This window comes from Uloborus diversus, chromosome 5 (assembly GCF_026930045.1).
Source record: "Uloborus diversus isolate 005 chromosome 5, Udiv.v.3.1, whole genome shotgun sequence".
Taxonomy (NCBI): Eukaryota; Metazoa; Arthropoda; class Arachnida; order Araneae; family Uloboridae; genus Uloborus; species Uloborus diversus.
Genome location: NC_072735.1, coordinates 94,155,901 through 94,175,195, shown reverse-complemented (window position 1 = coordinate 94,175,195; position 19,295 = coordinate 94,155,901). Strand labels below are relative to the sequence as shown.

Here is a 19,295-nt window from a genome sequence, read left to right as displayed (position 1 = left end):
GGCATAGGAAGTGACGTCATGCGCTCTTCCAATAGGGGAGAAACCGAAGGACGTCCATTCGACTTCGAAGACAAAACGTAAAAAGCTTATCTCCTTGCATTTAACCTCTCCCGTTTCTGGAACATTAAACCTCTCATCCTCTCGGAAAAATTCGAATATCATCATTGAGGTTACTTGAGGAAGATTATTTAGATTGTGCTTTAACAAATCCGGCCTCCACAGTGTGTTCAAAAGGATTATTGAATTTCTAAAAAATAAAAATATCAGCACGCAAAAAATGTCCCTAGCGAAAACAAGGGATCTTTGGCGGAAGGCTGCCTATTAGTGCCCTGTGACGTAAGCTTGTGACGTTTCAGAAAAGCGCACTTTTGCGCATGGATTTTTAAAAATTCATTAAAAATCAATCACAGTGTTTTAAAATTCGGCGATGATGAATTTTTTTAGTTTTGAGGGTCAATTAACAATATTCAATAGCCAAAATATGAACATTTAATAGGTTGCAACTTCCCTTTTATTGTTTTAACTTATTTCATTTTCAGAAAACATTCATTGTAACTTTCAGGATACACTGCTATGAGCTAATACTTTTATTGTTATGTGAAGACAAGCTCGGCAAAGCAAAATAGTGGGCGGAAGGAGAAGCTCAAGAAAAGAAACCGACGGGTATTGAAGCGGATTGTAATGTTTAAAAAGCTAAGTATATGGTGGATTAACTGAAGTTCTGGACGTCTTGGACTTTTTTCAAGAATAACGAACCTCTCAAATTTTAAAAGAGGCCAAATTGTTGGAGCGTGTCTAGCTGAAGCAAGTGTAACTGAAACATCAACTTTTTGGTGTTTCTAGAGGTACAGTATCTAAAGTCATGACAGCATACACACAGCGCTGTAAGAAAAGCTCGGTAAAGCAAAATAGTGGACGGAAAGAAAAGCTTAGTGGAAGAAGCCAAATGTATTGAAGAGGATTGTAAAGTCTAAAAAGCCAACAATATCAGTAAAAATTACCAGAGAACTCATCCATATCAACAGAACATTTATGACAGAGTAGGGATTCCCAACACACTTGTCACAGAGTGTTTCTATTATTTTGATAACTACCTGTAGTACTGGTGGCGCTGGTAGATGATAGTATACAGCATGATTTGAAAAACCTTTTCTATGAAAGCCTACCTAGTACCTTATCTTTAAACGGGTTTTACTCAAAACTTGAAAATGTCCACTTACATACTTTGCTTCCCACTGCCTCATATGTGAATTGCCTTTATAATATAATACATTACCAAAAGAATTGAACTTTGAAAGTAGGATCCCTTTTTTTAAATTAATGATTACCTGTATGATGCTCCAAATGTGGGGTTTACACCTGGAAAACGACAAAACACTTTTTGTATCACAATCATAATGACTAAACTATAGACATACTTGAAAAGTAACTTCACACCATCTTTCCCTCTGAACATCAAAGTCGTATTCAGATATCCAGCTATGTATGCATTTAACTTTCTATAAAATAAAGAATGCAAAAAGCATAAGACATACAAATTAAAATTAATTTGATGACAAAAATGGTATGAATCACATTGAACCAAAATTGAATTTGCAGAAAATATTTATAGAAAGAAAAGTGCAAAATGTTTGTGCATTTGCTCTAGTTAAAGTACTGTAATATAAAGGACTTACGTAAACAGATGCCATAAGTGAAAAAGCATATAAAATTTCAATACATATATTTGATGGTTGAATTTAATCCTACAGATACAAATTTACGAAAAATAAATATTGAAGAACAAATTGAGACTAGTACTGGCACATACATTGCATTTCAAATGAAAACATTAGCAAAAGAGTGAAAATGGAGTACACTGCTATTCTTTGATTTCTTTTTTTTTCTTTTTTTGTAATAGATGTCATGCTTAAAAATTTACATTTTTAAAAACATTAAAGTAATTTACAAGACAGAAAAAAATTAGGTTGACTAATGAAAATGTAACACGGTATTGCATAGGACTCAGTTTCAAATGATGTCAAGATGAAAACTTTTCATATTACTAGCTATGGGAAATTAACTTACATTTATTCGAACTGCTTTTTCTTTCTCACCAATGCAAACCTTCTGGTACTTTTTTTCTTTTATATGAACCCCCTCATTTGAATTATTGGAATTGGTCTGATCTTCAGCATCAGAAATAATTTCTTCTTTTACACGAACTTCCTCTTCGGCACCACTTTCTTCACCTGCGAAAAACTTTGCACATTATTAAATACATAATTACATTAAAAGCTATTTATGTTACAACTTTTTTTTAATTTAATCATTTAATAAATAAAGTGACATATTTCATTCTGAGAAGAAAAAGTCAAGCAAATTTCAGGTAAATTTATTTATTTTCCAGACATTAGTATAATTGAACCTGTCTACCTCAAATTTCACGGTTAAGAAGAAAAATTTGAGATGCCGAGGTTTTAAGATGCAGAAGCTTTAATAAAATTTATAAAATTAGCAATTGGAACAAGGTCAAAGATTCTTTTGTATTAATACTGTTCAGCGTTTTACTATATGACATGTTTTGCTTACATGCCTTACAAATTTTATTAATTGAATCTATAGCAAATGCATACCTTTAACGATGAAAATTATATTACAATGTCGTGTAAAACTGTTGAGATTTTTACTTTTCCTTCAATCGAAACACTTTAAACATTAGAAGAATATAAATCCAGAGAACACAAAAATATAACTAGAATCAATGTCATGAAAGTAAAACTGAGATCCTTTTTCACTGTTCAAAAACGTCCCTTTCTCCTCAGTTTCTGAGTGGATTAAATTGCTAGAAAAATTGCTACTTGTACATATAGTTTTCCTTGAGGCACATGCCTCATAATACTTGAAGGATTGCAGAATTGGTAATAACAGAAGAAATCAAATTCAAAAAAGAGTGTAGTCCAAATTCTAGTAATAGAGGTTTCTTTGCTCAGAAAAGCTTTTTCATACTTTAAAGTGAATAAGTTTTTGAACAGAAAAATAATTAAAAAGTATATTTTGTATTAAAAATTACTTAAGAAAAATTTTACTTTCTCCATTTACATATTATAAAATGAAGTCTCCAAAAAGCGTCTGTGTTTGAAAGCACAAAACTTGCGAACTATCCGAATGAGAACAATCTCGAATATTGAAGGCAAGGCAAGCAAGGCAACTTGCCTTGCCTTCAATATTCGAGTTGAACCGAACCATTACTTCGGTCACTCATCTGGTTAGTGCTAATTCTGTATTAGCTACCAGTTTGTTTGGCGCTCTTGGCTTCCTTAAGAGGTTTTTCACCCCAAACTCAGTCACTCCTATGCCGGACTGACGAGTGCTAATAAACACGAAACTGCAGTCCTTGGCTGGAATTGACTGAGCTGGCTGTGTATTTCATGTATGTAACATGGTGTTTTCAGAAAATATAATTTAAAAATCGGCATAAAAATTTTCTGATTCAATTAGTTAAGTTCATTTATCCTAACGGATTAGAATGGGGTCATTACTAGAATATGAGCACACAAATATGGAGAATTGCGTCACACATATATGTGCGGAGAAAGATAATTGAAGGGTTTGCTGCTACAAGGGGAGAGCTCCCCTTTTGCAGCAAGCACTTCAGTTAGCAACATGATTAGATGAAATGTAACATCGTACAGAAACAGGGGTTCTCCCTCAGAAATTTTTTAAAAGTTTAGCTCAAAAAACACATAGATGATCTTTGGTGATATTGGGGCAGCGGACATTCAGATGCCCTTCTTGATAAATTTATCAAATTTAAAGTCCTAAACATTGGTGAAGAATATATGTAGTATATGGCATTAGAAGAAATGCAGAAATTCAAGGAATTTAATCAAGAAAAATATCAAAATTGAAGATTAATACATTGTTCAATGATATTAAGGGAAGAGGGCAATCCTCTGAAATTTTTTTGGAAGTGAATGTTGCTGAAAACACAACTGTATTCCATCTGTGAGAGGAAGGAATGCAATTCGGAACTCTCCTTTGAAATTTTAAAAATAGAAACTCCAAAATACGATCCAGACAATCTTTGGTGATGTTACAGAAAGGGGAGTTTTGGGGTCTTGACACATTAAGTGCTAAAAATAGCATTTTGAAGCCATCTTTGGTAACGGTGAGGTTCGGAGACTTTCCCCAGCATTTTTTAAAAACTGAATTGCCCAAACTGCAATTTTAGACCACCTTCAAAGATGTTATGTAAAAGGGAGTTAGGGATTCTCCTCCGGAAAAGTTGAAATCTCAGTCCCAAAAACTCAGTTGGCAATCTTTGATGACATTAGGCGAAAAAATGGAATTCGGAGCATTTCCCCAAAATTTTTAGAAATTGAAGTTTTAGAAATGCAACTTTAGACTGTCTTCTGGCAATGTTAGAGAGAGGCGAGATTCAAAGGTTTTCCCCAGAAAATTTTTTAAATTAAAATCCTACTGTAGGCTATATTTTATAGCATTAGGGGAAGGGGTGGGGTATGGAGCACTATCAAGGAAATTATTCGAAATTAGAAGTGCTAAAAATGCAACTTTGGACCTTCTTCGATGATCTTAGGGGGGAAATAGAGTGGTACTCTCCTCTCGAAATTTTTAGAAATTGAATTTCTTAAAACACAATTTCAGAGTATTTTTGTTGACGTTATAGGAAGTGGGGCTTCACGGACTTTCCCATCTGAATTTGACCCTTTTTTTAAGTGCAATTATGCAGGCCAAGGATCAGTCACAAAAGGTAGGACATTGCTCCCTAATGCTATTCCCAGGTTACTACCTTGGAGCCATGCAATAGACATACATTGCTTGAGGCTGTAAATTTAAAACCAACTTTTGCACTTCCCCCACATGCTTCACACACCGCAAAGTAGTCGTCTTAAATCCTGAAAAGTAAGTTTGGCAGATAAGAACATCTTTCAGTATATTAAATAGAGTTTTTGTCTTAATATTTAGAGTTTCATAAAGGCCTGCAAATTTCTCAAAATTGTCAATAATCCTCATTGACACTCAATAAGCAAAAAAAAAAAAAAAAAACTTGCCTTTACAAAAAAGTCCTCAAGCTAAAGCACTTGCCACTCCCTAAAATGATACACAATCACAAATTATTGGGGGGGGGGGGAGGCCCCCTCTTCAAGCTCCATGGAGTCGGCGCTAGTGGTTCTGCATTCAAGTTACTGACGTACACTGTGTTTCCATGGCTACATCTTTTAGCTCCTTTGTTTATTTTCTCATTTTAAGTTCTTAAAAGCATTTTATTTTAGGGCGATCCACAGCCCCGATAAGTTGAACGGCAGTAAATATGCATTTTATATCAGGGCAATTCCATGTGTAATGGAATAAAATTTTTGATTTAAAAAAAAAAAGGCAAACAAAAGTTTAAGTGATTAGAGTGAAATGCTTGGAGTTTAAGTAAAATTATCTGCGCACATTTTAATTAGTGAAAGAGAATCTTTCTTCTTATTTTGGAGTGGGAAGGGAAATTTACATTTGCTCAGAGAGCTTCGTTTAAATTTTAACGATCTCTTAAGAGCGAACAACCTCCATTAATGATTCCCCTTTTTTTAGGAACAGACAGTGGTAACTCCACAGAAGTTTCACTGTAGTAACATAAATGTGATTTAAAAAGAAATTTTACAGCAAAAATAAAAGAACTTTAAACCAAACTTCATCAGTACAATATTTTTCTTTCATTTTTATACATTTGTTTTCAGCATCACTTAATTATTCATTGCAGGAAAGTGGATTAATTAACACATTTTAAAATGTGTTGATTTAAATGTCTGATTATAGTGGTTAGAAAATGATGTCTCCCCTTCCTCTTTTCCTTAATACTTCAAAACTTAATTTCTCTTCCAATTTTTTAAAAACAGCATCCCTCCCCCCTCCTCCCCCTTAGTCAAATTGAGCTTATCAGGTTTGGTTCAAATCTTTGGGAACGACATTTCAGTTTTATATCGTCTAAAAAAAGTGTTTGAATATGTCAAATTTTCCTTTGATAATTTAATCAATGCTGACTAACCCAGAGGTTCCCAAACTATATACCTCCAAGGACCTTTTACGGAAATATTACGAACTTTGCTTTCTTTTTGAATTAAAATGTCATTACTCATCCTTCAATCTCAAATATATTTAACGTTTTAGCTAAATAGCACAGCGAACTGACTCCCTGGAATGAACTCGAGGACTCCCGGGGGTCCGTGAACCACAGTTTGGGAAAGTGTCTAACCTATTAGACACTTGAACATGCAATTATACAGGATTCTAATTTATGTGTAGAAGAAAACTAATCTTGAATAATATTAACTCGTCTCAAGTTTCGCACTCTTGGAGATCAAATATATTTTAGGGTTTTTTGAGGGGTCTTAAAAGAAATTTCTGTGGAATGTAAAAAAATGAGATGTGCAATACATTGTGGCACATAATCAGTTAACGCAATAGCATTTCTTAGTATTTATGTATAATATGGTCAAGAAAAAAAATCTTGAGAAACTTCTAAAAAAAAAAAATTCATTTCATGAAAATTCTAGTCATTCTAGTCATAATCCAAGCCTTGATGGTAAATTTGTTAAAAAATGCATCAAATTCAAGAAAACATGTGTTATTGTAATTCTCAATTACTAACATACAGTCCCAAAAGGGGAAAAAAAGAAGGAGCAAAAAAGATAGAACCAATAAAATTAGGTTCATTGTCTGTAAATAATAATAATGAAAAAAATACAAAAGATTTAATAAATAAAATTTTTAAAAATGATCAATGAAAATAAACACTATTCACACACTCTTGTGCAAACTAATTGAAACAAACTGAAAAAATTGAGAAGACGGAGAAAAAATGGTATTTTATTTAAATTTATAAGAAATCAAAAGCTTTTCGTATATAATGTGATCTCCACAACTCTTTATCAACATCTGGACACAATTCGGCTTGGAATCCACCTTTATTTACAATCATTTATAATATTTGTGTCTGTGTACCACAAATGAATTAGTGCAGTAATTAGCTTCTCCATAGTTGAATAGTTCTAATGCAATAGGCGACGCCTGTATATAGCCCAAAAATTTCAATTGGGTTGATATCAGGAGAGTTCCCAGGCCATTCCATTGCCTCAATTTAGTTCTGTGACATCAATTTTTTGATCATTTTGGACTTATGGCATGCTGCTAAATCCTGCTCGAAAATTCCCATTCTATCTGGGTTTTGTTTTTCAACTCTGGTAAAACGTTTTTCCCCAGAATAGTAATATATTGCTCAGAACCATGGGCGCCCACAGAGCCGGCCTTAAGCCGATTAGAGCAAAAAGGTCCAATTGGGCCCCGCGCCAGCAGGGGCTCCGCACTAACGAAACCTTTTTTTTTTTTGCTTGTTTTTCATTTCTCACGAAAATAAATGAGAAAAAAAGTGAAATAAAAAGTTCAAATGAGCTTAACTGATATTAATTATTGGTATTTAACCTGGGAGTATGGAGCTATTTACTTTCAGTGCAATTAAGGGAGTAGGGAATTTCCTACAGCTTTTAGCATCTGTATTAAAGTTAGCAAAATATATTTCCAAAACTACTGGTTTCAAATAAATTTCTAGAAGAAAAAATTAAAGTATATAGTCAGTTGAACATTTTTAAATCCATATCCAAGGCCGCACCCGCTTTTCCCTATAACTTCCCGTCAAATGAAAGGAACTAAGTAGTGGGGAACCAATGCACAATTTTTTTTATGCTTATCAGCAATTAATACAATGAGCAATATCATAATAGCCAAGTGTCCTTATCCCAGGATCTTGCTCTTCATGGGCAATGCGGAAATGGCCTCGAGACACCGAAATTTTATGAATTTCCAAAGCTATCTATTTCATTTATAAATTTACGTTTATTATTATTATTATAATAATTATTATTTTTTTTTACTTTCTTCATTTGTGTAGATAAAAAATGCTAAAACTCAACAGCAATGACAATTTCTCTAATATACAATTAACACTGACGTAGGTACAGTTCCGAAAAATAAATAAAAAATTGAATAAATAATAAACCTCAAATAATGCATGCTTGATATGTGTAAAAAATCCCCATTATTATTCTAAGGAACACAAACTGCCTACAGCTTCCATTCCTCTTCTAACGTTTATACATACAGTCTGGAATTTGGTTTTTTAATCTTCAATGCCAAAACATTTCTTGGGGCAACTACCAAACCCTGACATTTCTTCTAACGTGACCAAATATACGCTCTTAAGAATTAAATTTCAAAAAAAAAAAATCAGGCGGAGGCTACTCGAACGCCTACCCTTACCTCAACTTTATCACAAAAAACTAACAAAAATTAAGTTTTCAATTTTAAAACATTTTCAAGGAAGGAAGATTCTTAAATTACACAACCATCCTCCCCTTAATCTTCCCTAATGTCTCCAAAGCTGGCCTAAATTAGTATTTTAAAGATTTAAATTTCGAAACATTTCCGGGGGAAGGTCTCTGAACCCCTTCTCCTAACAAATGACCCATTTCCTTAGCATTAGGGCAACTGCCTAAAATTTCCCTTTTAGAAAATACTGCCCTCGAACCCTTCTTCCCCCGGATAGCATAAAATAGATTTCAGTTTCGAAAAAAAATCCGGAGGGAATCCCCTCCCTTTTCCTCTGTCGTTCCCAAACAGGGTCCAAAATTCGACTTCAATATCAAAAATGTTTCGAAGAGTACCGAATCCCCTAACGTTACCAGCAATGAACGATGACAGTCAAAATTGCACATTAAAGCCTTTGATTTTGAACGTTTCCCGTAGGAGATCACCAAACTCCCTTTATTATCTATCTTCGTCAAACATCACCTATCTGGGATTAAAATTTCGGGAAAAAATTAGGGCATAAAAATTTAGGGCATAGTAAAAAATAGTAGGAAGGAAACCTCCTCCTCTTCCCCTTTCCCTTAGTTTTACAAAAAAATGCTGAAATTCGTGATTTCAGACGTCATCTTTGAAGACCCTTCCAGGGACCATGGGCAGTTTATCTAATCTCTAATGTCCCCCCACCACCCCAACCTCATGTCCATACCAAAACTACTTTTTTAAACTTCAATTTAGAAAAATTTCTAAGAAGAGCTCACCGTTCCCTGCAACTCCGTTCTATGTACTTCTGACGTCTTAAAGACTGCCTAAAATTGCTTTTTTAGAACTGGTAAATTTTGGTGCATTTTACTTTTCCGTTAAAGCTATAAATTGCGCATATAAACAGCTCGTACGGGGGGGGGGGGGCAACTTCCTGCTTACTTCCAAGATTAAAGGGGGTTTCCTCCCTCACTTTTCAGAGTTAAACAATAATGATCGATAGAAAAAAGATTTTTAATGGGCGCATTGATTTATTTCACGAAAATAAACAAGAACTGAAAACTCTAACTAAATGAACTTTTCTCTTGTTATTTCACGATAATAGAACTTTGAGTTGGAAGAGGGAAGTCTACGTTGGCCATCCGTCCTGATTTCGGAGGCCGTATTCCACATTTTTTGGAAGTTATTCAATCAGTCATGTTAAAATCCCATAACCTAGTCCGATTTTACACAAAAATGATGGAAAAAATCAGCATCAGGGGTGCTGCTCCTCCCCACTCCCCCCACAACACACTTTTTCCGTGCACCAGTTGCCTATGATTGTGTGAACCTCAGAGCTACTTAACTATGTTCTAAAAATTCACTTACTTTTGTGAGCATTCATTGATTCCTCTTTTAAGAAAAATATAAGTAAAAATCAAACGATTGAAGGAAGACGGATAATAGCGGCAGTTTCGACTCCTTGCTTGCCTCGGAAAAATCGACGGCACATCTCAAATTTGTACAATCATTCTGTAAAGGGCCCCGCCAGAATTCTCCAATCGGGCCCCGCATGCGCTAAAGCCGGCTCTGGGCGCCCATATGCAAAATTTTAAGGGGGGGGGGGCGGCTCAGATATTTTCCTCATGATTTAGCAGGATATTTTTCCCATGGAAACCGATTTCAGCACAAATTAGAGTTATTACAATTTAACATTTTTAATAACTTAGTCATTAATGGCTAGAAAAGAAATGTTTTTATATTTTTGCAAAAAAAAGTAATAAAAGCAAGGAAGTTCTAATCTCAAAGGAAGGGGGGGACTTGAGCCCCCTTGCTCCCTATATGGGCGCCCTTGCTCAGAACTCATCATACCCTCAAAAGGCTGCAAAGAACCGACCCCATTGTATCCAAAACAACCTCAAAGCTTCTTCTTTTGAGGGTGTTTACAAACTGGTTCACGGGGCAATACTGAATTTTTCCGTCTGGAAATCTTCGCATGAGTTGAGTTCACTGGTCTTGGACAATGAAATGACTTTCATTGCTAAATAATACTTTCCCCAATTTTCAATAGCCCAATTTTAATTCTAATGTCCACAAGTAGTGCTTTTTCTTCACTCGTTGGTCAGAAGCTTATACTCATGAGCTGATAAGCTAGCCAACCAGCTGCAATAAGGCGCTTCCAAACAGTAGATGAGCTAATACCTATTCCATGCTCTTTTAAATATATGTTAAGTGCTGAATTAGTGTTTTCAGTTTTTGGCCGTATTTTTCTCCCTGTTTTACAGTTATGAACCATGTATCTCTATTTTGTTTAATAATAAGGCTCAAAGTTGCAATATTAAAATCTTAGGAATCTTTCTATAAGTCTTTGGCGTATGTTCGGAGAGAGTAACCATGTTTGTATGCTTTTGCAGTGTCACATCCATCGTTAACAATAGTGAAATCTCAACTGGTGTGATTATAGCTGCAGTTTTCATTCCTACAAATGCACTCTCAGAATCCCTCTGATTGATGGAAATTGATGATCGGTTTAAGGATTTATTCATCCCATGCATGTTTTTTACAAATTTTAGCATGATTGGTGAAGAATACTAGGAATGATTTTAAATTTAATGGAAAAAAATCCTTTGTTTCATTTAATTTGCACAAGGGTGTACATGTGAAAAAAGCAGACTGCAATATAAATTCCAGAGAATAAATTTCATTTGCCATGCTGCAGTGAATCAAGCTATCTGCCAAATGCTTAGACAACAGATTTTAGGTTAAAAGTCAGGATTTGGGCAAAGTGATGACAATAAGCAATCTTGATTGCTCAATAATAATTATTTCTTTGTACCATGAGTTTATCAATTCTTACAACAAAAACATACCAGACTCGGGAAGCATTTCTTCATCTTCAGGATCTTCGTATTCTTGTTCCTCATGATGCATTTTGTTCTTAGCTGTGTCTGTATCTAGCTCCGCTGCTTCATCTTCACCAGAACTTTCTCCTTCATCTTCTTTGGCTCCAGCAGTTGCAACTGGTGCTTCTTCATCAAAACTACTTTCATTATGACTTGCAGTTTGAGTATCTTTCACCTCATTAACAATCCTGGTGAGAACAATACAGTCTTTTAGAATTCTTTAAATTACTAATTAAAAATTATAGCTTTAACTTCTTTGAAAAAAAAAGGAACTATAATCACATTTCATTTTAGTTTATGCATCTGAGAAGTTTCAGTAAGGGACACTTAGAGAAATGAATGTAGTTAAATTTTGAAATTTTATGATGCTTTCAGTTAAACAGCTTCTCAACCTAAAGTGTAGGATGTGGCTTTTTAAAGTGATTGCTCAGAACATGCTTACAAAATCTTATTATCACTTCATGCAACAATTTGTAAAGTGCATCTCAGGATGCAACTTTACAGTGCTGATACAGCGCTACACTGTCCAACCACGGATTGCATGGAATTTTCAAACGTCCAGATAAGATGAATCTATGTGAATAAGGGGGAAAAGTAAAATTTTGATGCGTATGTACCGCTCATTTGAATGAGACTCTGCTTCTGCAAAAGCTGACATAGCTTAAATAATAATAGATTTGTCCATTTCGGGCAGTAAAACGGATGTTTGTCTTTCCATACAATTCGTAGTCGGACAGTACTGATGAATGCATATTTTCCAGCATAACTGAATACTACCTGATATTAATTTTGCAACCAATGCTTTCATCACAATTTCATTAAATTTAATGCTAGCAAGTTGAGCAACTATACTCATTTTGTCAGTGGTGGTGATTCAGAAGGAGAGGGGGAGGCAGATCACAATTATTTCTTTTACTTTGTATAGCATTAACAAAACATTATTTAGCACAAGCAGTAACATATAGTTTATGTATTCATTGTTTAGAAATTAGTAAATCAATTGTTAACTAAACCAAGCCATATTTGCTTAATGAAATTATTACCAAGTGTTTGGGACATCTCAAAATACTTTAGGGTAAATAATGTAAGTCTAATTTATGTCTCAGTGTTTCTTTGGAAAGAATTATTGTGTACAACGTTCATCAAAATCTCAAGAAAAACGTGAGGTAATCTCCAGTTTACCACTCATATGCTCTAAAAAAGCAAAGTTTTGTATTTCATTTCTTTTTTCATTTTTTTTCGGCCGCTAAGCCTTGAATCTTTTTTTTTTTTTTTTGCCTCCCACTTTTTAGTCCCAATCACTGTTTCTGCATTTCTTTCTACCATTCAGTTCATTATCATGTTAAAATTTATATGATGGTTAACGGCATTCCTTGAAAAATAATTAAATTATGAATATTACAACAGAAAGTTATAAAGACTTATGAACTAGAAATGGTGCATAATTCAAACTATTGATGATTGATGAACTGCACATACATTGATCACATATCTTCAAAAAATCATATAAAATGTTACTATTATTGTCATACCCAGCAGTATGACAATAATGATAACTGCTGGGTATGTTGGTATGATCTTATAAAAATAAAAAAGCAGCAGAGGTAAAGTACGTTGAAAATAATTTTAAAATTTACAGATTTTTTTTAAGGCAAGAACAAAATAAACGAAAATGTACAAACCCTTAATCAGCAAAATAAAAGTTTTGGAGCAGAGTTTGCTTCAGACAGGGGTGAAAGTAGAAAAATTTCCCAAAACGGAAATTTTCACAATAGAAAGGTGGCATACCCCAAATTTAATTTGTAAGTAAAGAAAAGGATGAATGCAGAGCTTCATATTTAAAAATTAAACACTTGTTTTTTTTTTGAAAAAAGTATTCCAAAATAAAAAATATAAATAAAAACACTGAAGAGCTCAAGTGCTTGCTTAAGGAATAAAATCATAACTAATCGACTCCCTTAAATCAAAATCAATTTATTTTTTATCATTGGGTAATGAATGGTGATTTTTAATTACAACTATATAAATCAAATAAAAAAAGCTCATTTGTCTGCATTTTTTCTATATTTTCACTCATTCAGATTATTTTACTTTTTAACTCGTAACTTATTTCCTTCAATTGTATAATTATACAAATCAAATAAGAAAGATCATTTGCCTTTTTTTCTATGTTTTCACTCATTCAGATTATTTATTACTTTTTAACTTGTATCCTGTTTCATTTGAAACTTTTTCAAAAATACAGAAATCCTTCACCTCTAACCTTAGATATACCAGTAGCATCAAAAATTAACTATATCGTATCACAAACAATATTTCTTTCAGATAATGCAATAACAAGTATCACAAACAATATTTCTTTCAGATAATGCAATAACAAAAATTACCTTAATATTGGTACAAATTTAATTACCTTGCCATTGAAGCAATTCGCAGCTTCTTCTTTATAGCTTCAAGAATCTTTTTCAAAAATATAGTCTCTATATACTTTAAGATTTGAGAAGGTGAAGTGTTAAGGTATCCTTTGTACTCGGAATACTTCAAGAAACTCATTTTTACTTGATAGTTTCTAGTATTCATTCTGAAAAGAGGAAGGAAAAAAGACAATTAAAAAAACTCAAAATTAAAGTCCTATTGTGAAAACACATATATTAGAAATAAATTGATTTAATGATTGAAATAAATGTGGAGTAGATGATAATTCCAGGCAAGTGATAACTAGGGTTAGGATGTTGATCTAAAAGTTTGTACAAATTGTTATTAAAAATTTGGAGGGAGGGGGAAGCCTATGAAAAGCAAGAAAAATTACAACAAACTGACAATATGCCATATAAATTTAGAAAAAAAAAAAAAAAATTTTTTTTTCAATAGCTTTTTCATTATCATATTTCTTCATTATTCATTGTCATTTGTTTTTATAAATACAAATGAAAATGTGTAAGGGAAAAGAGGGCACATTTGTTCCTGTAATGGCAACTTCTTTCTTTTAGCAGATGCTGATATAATTTTATCATTGTCTTCTTCATGTAAAAACATTTTTTAAACTAACTAATAAGCTAAACTTAGTTATTGCAAACCATTATACTTACATTCAAATAAAATTATGACAGTGTTTAAATTTAACTAAATTAAGGATTCTTTATTTTTGAAAATGAGTTTTGAGGTAGATGATGGGGCACTTGTGAATGCAACATGTTGGGGCACATGTAAACAGTTTTCATATTCTCTCTGTAATACAAATATTAGTGTAGGGTCATTATGAGTGATAAAAAGGATGTAAAGATTTATAATTATTATTTTGCTACAATCGATTGATAAATTTATTGCTAATTATTAGTATACATTATTATTAATTAATTATATTTATTATATAATTCTTTTGTTACTAAATAGTTAGCCAACAATTTAGTGTTACATCATATTTACATAATAAAAAAATTACAAAATATTTTCCTTTAACTAAAAATTTAAGATTAAAATAATTTGAAATTCGTCATCATATATGTATGAAGCGTAAATGCACTATATATCAAGAATAAACTTAACAGAAGAAAATATTCTCCGTATTGTTTAGTATTATAATCAAGGGCGCCCATATAGAGGGGCAGGGGGGGGGGGCTCAAGCCCCCCTTAGAAATGAGAACTTTCTTGCTTTTAGTGCTTTTCTCTTTGCAAAACTGTTTAATAATTTCTTTTCCAGCCATTAATCAATAAGTTATTAAAAATGTCAAATTTTAATATCTCTAATCTGTACTGAAATCAGTTTCCATGGGGAAAGTATTCTGCTAAAACATGGGGAAAATTTTTGAGCCCCCCCCCCCTTAAAATTTCGCATATGGGCGCCCTTGATTATAACTTTTCTTCTTGTCCATCCAATAATTAGATAATGCTAATAACTTTAAAACTTGACAGTGGGCAAGGTCATACATTTCAGATTATTCTTTTCTTTTTCTCATTGACAGTTACTTTACAGTTTAAACTGACATAGTATAGGTCACAAACCTTTTAATGTGTTTGGTATACATGCATATGTTTCATAGAGAAGAGTTTTTCTTTGAAATATGATGCTTGCCCTGCATTTTTCAATTGTGTTCATATGTACCCCAGGCTTGTTCGCATGTGCCCCACTTTTAGGGCACAAGTTAACAATTGAAGACATTTTTAAAAAAATCCATAAAAAAAAAATAATAATAATAATTTTTTGAAAAATCTGAAAAAACTCCAGGGCACAAAGAAAAGACTATTCAATCATGGAGATACATTTTCCTTGAAAAATTGATAATATTTTTTGAGAAACTAATAAAAGAAAACATTTGTTCACATGTTCCCCCCTTTACCCTACTCATTATATTTTATAAAAAATATAAATTAATGAAAATTAGAACAACTCCTGCCCCTGAAGAACAAGGGAATGCCTCTTGGAGGAAATGGGCAAGTTATTTGAAATCAAGGAGAGGAAAAAAAATTACACATTCAGAATATCATTAACATTACACATTGACTTGACTACATGATTTTTTAACATTTATTTACTTATATTTTTAATTTTAAGAAAAATGAGAGTATTTTACGTGCTTAAAATTAAATGCTGAGAAAGAAAATAAAGTCCTTCAGTAATGAGAGGGAGAAAAAAAACACAAAGCATGTAAATTACGAAAAGTTCAGTTAAAAGGACATTAACATTACTAAACATGGCATATTAAGAATTATATCAATATTTTTAAAGCAGGCAAAGACTCACTCACATTTGAAAGGCAAAAAATATTTTATAAATCAAAGAAGATTTTAGACACAAACTGAATATTTCAGAGCTTTTAAAAGAAAATTTAGTTTCATGGAAGAAGTGGCAAAAGAAATAGAAATGAAATGTTCTTGCAGTGATATAATTAGATATGAAAGTAGTTTGCACAAAATTTAAAATTACGTTACTCAGGTAAAGACACTAATAAAAAAAAAAGGACAAAACTATACTTTGATTAAATATACAATGAAATAAATATTTATATACCTACCCAGTACCAGGTACAGACAAGTATTCTTTTATGTTCACATATTCAAGAAGCTGAAAATTAATTGTGAAAATAAACTTATGAGCAAAAATGTTTTTTGTATAGGAAATTAAATTCAGTTAAATTGCATCAAAACTGAGAAATGGAATAAAAAATAACTTAAATAAGAATTCACTAAAATATTTTATTTTTGTTAAATAGTGAGGAGTAAAAACAATATAACATATTATTCATTTCCATGATTGATTATAATACAGGGTGAATTTGATCGAATGCCATACAAAAGGGGGTGATAGAAGAGCCCAAGCGGAGCATAGAAACACCCATTATCATGTCCAATTTTTAACTGTAACCGAGTAATGGTAGATGTAAGAAAATGAGTAAAAAAACAAAATTGTGAGAAAGTGACTGATTTCTGAGATTCCTGTAGGCCCTACACACAAAATAAGTACATATTTGGAAAGAGCAAACTAAATCCTACAAAATCAGGGATGAAAACAGCCTGAAGTCAAAAAAGAGGAAACATTGCGAGACTTAAAATTTGAATATATATATATATTTTTTACATTAAGTGAAATTATATCAATACTATACTGTCTTTCAAATATTAATTAAATTAATAGATAAATGTTTTTTTACTAGTAGAAATGCTAACAAATGAATAAATAAAATAAGCTTGCATTTATTTAAGATTTTAACAGATATATCAATTCCATTTATCACTTTCATTTTCCCATAGCCCACAAATCAGGTGAAATTAAAACTTTATAATGTGACATATAATGCTATAAAACTTTCATATAATTAAACACTTAATACAAGCTGAATCATTGGACACCATGATTACAAAATGACATTATCAGTGTAGCTAACCTTTTTGTGGAGCAACCCAATCTAAAACTTTTTGAGTTTTGATGGTCATTTTAAGCACTAGCATAAAAATGATTATTTTTAAATTGATAAAAAAGTTTTAAACACTATGTCATGATTTGAGAAGATAAGCATCTTTAATTTCCTATATTTAAATGTCTGTTATAATAAAATAGCACATTATAATTAAAATAAATTTGAATGTATTAAGATCTTCAAGATCTATATCTTTGGTAAGCCTGATAAGCATTAAAACTAGATTTGAAGAATGATGTTGGCTTAAATTAACTCGGATGGAATAGAATAAACATATATGAATGGGCATGGCAGTCTTCATAAAAAATAAATAAAGTATAAGAAGGGTTGAAAATATTAGTCAACAAAAAGGTATTAATGTCTAAACAGTAGAATGGCATAGCAGATAAAAATGAGAGAGTGTAACAGAAGCGGATGCAATCAGATTTCAAAAGCTACATGTAACGATTGCACACACCATCACTCTCTAGCATTTTTTCTTCCACTCCTACTTCACCCTCTTCACCAACACAGCAAAAAGTTCCTCGCTTCTTTCTACTCAAGAAAGAATGTATGCCTAAGCAAGAATCCTGATGGGAAGGTCGGGGCAGAAAGGAGGTGAGGGGGTATTTGTGCGATCGCTAGAAAGTGACCGTGAAATGGGCATGGCAAAACAATGAGCGTACAAGTCTTCAGCAAAAACCAAAATACATACAAGAAGGGTTGAAAAATAATAGTACACAAAAAGTTATAAAGGTTTAAGTGATAGGATGGCATAGTAGACAAAAATGAGCGAGTGTTATGGAAACGGATGCAATCGGATTTCGAAATGCATAAACACCGACGCTTTCTATGTCATTCTCGAGCCTTTTTCCCTTACCACCCACAAAACGAAGTCCCTTTCTTCTTTTTACCTTTGAAAGAACACGTGAGTCAGCAAAAATCTTGAAGGGAAGATCGCGATCGATCGCTGGAAAATGCTCTGCGTCCAGGATATGAAAAAAATACAAAAAGCGGAAAATCGCGGATTCGCGGAAGATTTTCATCCCTGCAAAATGTTACTTTTTCCATCAAGATAGTCGCATTTTTCAACGAGCTACAAGTTTTGAAGCATTGGACACACTCAGAATTGAAATGGTGTCAACAATTTCAATCGACATTTACAAAAACAACTGTATGAGCTACAATCGGGCAAATCTACCAAAAACTGACCCATTTCACTAGCTTTCAGATGATTCTACAAAAAAAGGGCTTCAAGTTTAGCAGAAATTCAGGCTTTTGTTTGAAACAGTGTAAAAATCTGCGTTCGTTGAAAAAGGAAAATCAGTGAAGAGTAGTACTTTTCTGATTTAAAATTTCTGTTTCACGTAAGCATGTTGCTTTCTTTGTTCAAGATAATGATATTTTTGTATCAGAATAATAGTTTTAACATTTTATTAAGTGAAAAAACACAAGAGATAGTAATAAGTAGAAATAAAAGAAGTATTACTTTCCCGTGCTTTGCACAAAGGAAAAATCAAGGATAAAAAAGTTACACTTAGATTACACAATGAGAACATTTAATCAATCTTTAAAATTTACAATAGATGCTGAAATTGATCGCCACCACACCCAATACATGCCCTTGCTTTTTTGTGAATGGAAACAACCGTTGGCATAAGTGAAATTTCATTTCTTAGTTACACTAATGTTCCGTCAAGCCGGTTGCTCAATTCCTGCAAACTGGCTACTTCTGCTTTGTAAACTTCTTGGTTTAAGAATCCCCAAAGAAGTCCACTGGCGTCGGGTCTGGTGATCTAGGAGGCTAAGGAATGGGACTCATACGGGGGATTTCAACACAATGGCAACCCTGCTCATTTTCAAATGCCGTTCGGAATTTCAGTATAAGAGTAGTATAAGGTTAATATATTAAGATACTAACATCAAGCAAATACAATGTCAGTAAAACCAATAAGCAATTTTGATTGCTCAAAAAGGTTTGAAGTCAATTATACAAATACAAATGTGACGACCAGCAACAGGCTCTGGGCCCAGCTAGGCTGGTCCTAGTCAATTAATTAGTCCCCAATGAAGATCAATGGCCCTCTTAAAGCTATCCACTCCCTTGCTCATTACCGCCTCTTCTGGTTACCGCCGCTATTCCAAGTGCCCACGACCCTGCTAAAGTAGTAGTTTTTCCTGATTTCCAAGT

General features: G+C 32.9%; 1 protein-coding gene across 1 annotated transcript in view; it reads right to left on the bottom strand.

Moving 5' to 3' along the window:
* The window catches only part of LOC129222652 (DNA-directed RNA polymerase I subunit RPA1-like), a 96,312-nt gene that overhangs the window by 4,848 nt on the left and 72,169 nt on the right, over positions 1–19,295 (bottom strand). Inside the window, exons 24-28 of the mRNA XM_054857182.1 lie at positions 16,223–16,272; positions 13,624–13,791; positions 11,178–11,398; positions 2,068–2,231; positions 1,419–1,499 (exon numbers count right to left, since the gene is read on the bottom strand). Coding sequence (XP_054713157.1) covers positions 1,419–1,499; positions 2,068–2,231; positions 11,178–11,398; positions 13,624–13,791; positions 16,223–16,272 — 684 coding nt within the window. The remainder of the gene's footprint in view (positions 1–1,418; positions 1,500–2,067; positions 2,232–11,177; positions 11,399–13,623; positions 13,792–16,222; positions 16,273–19,295) is intronic.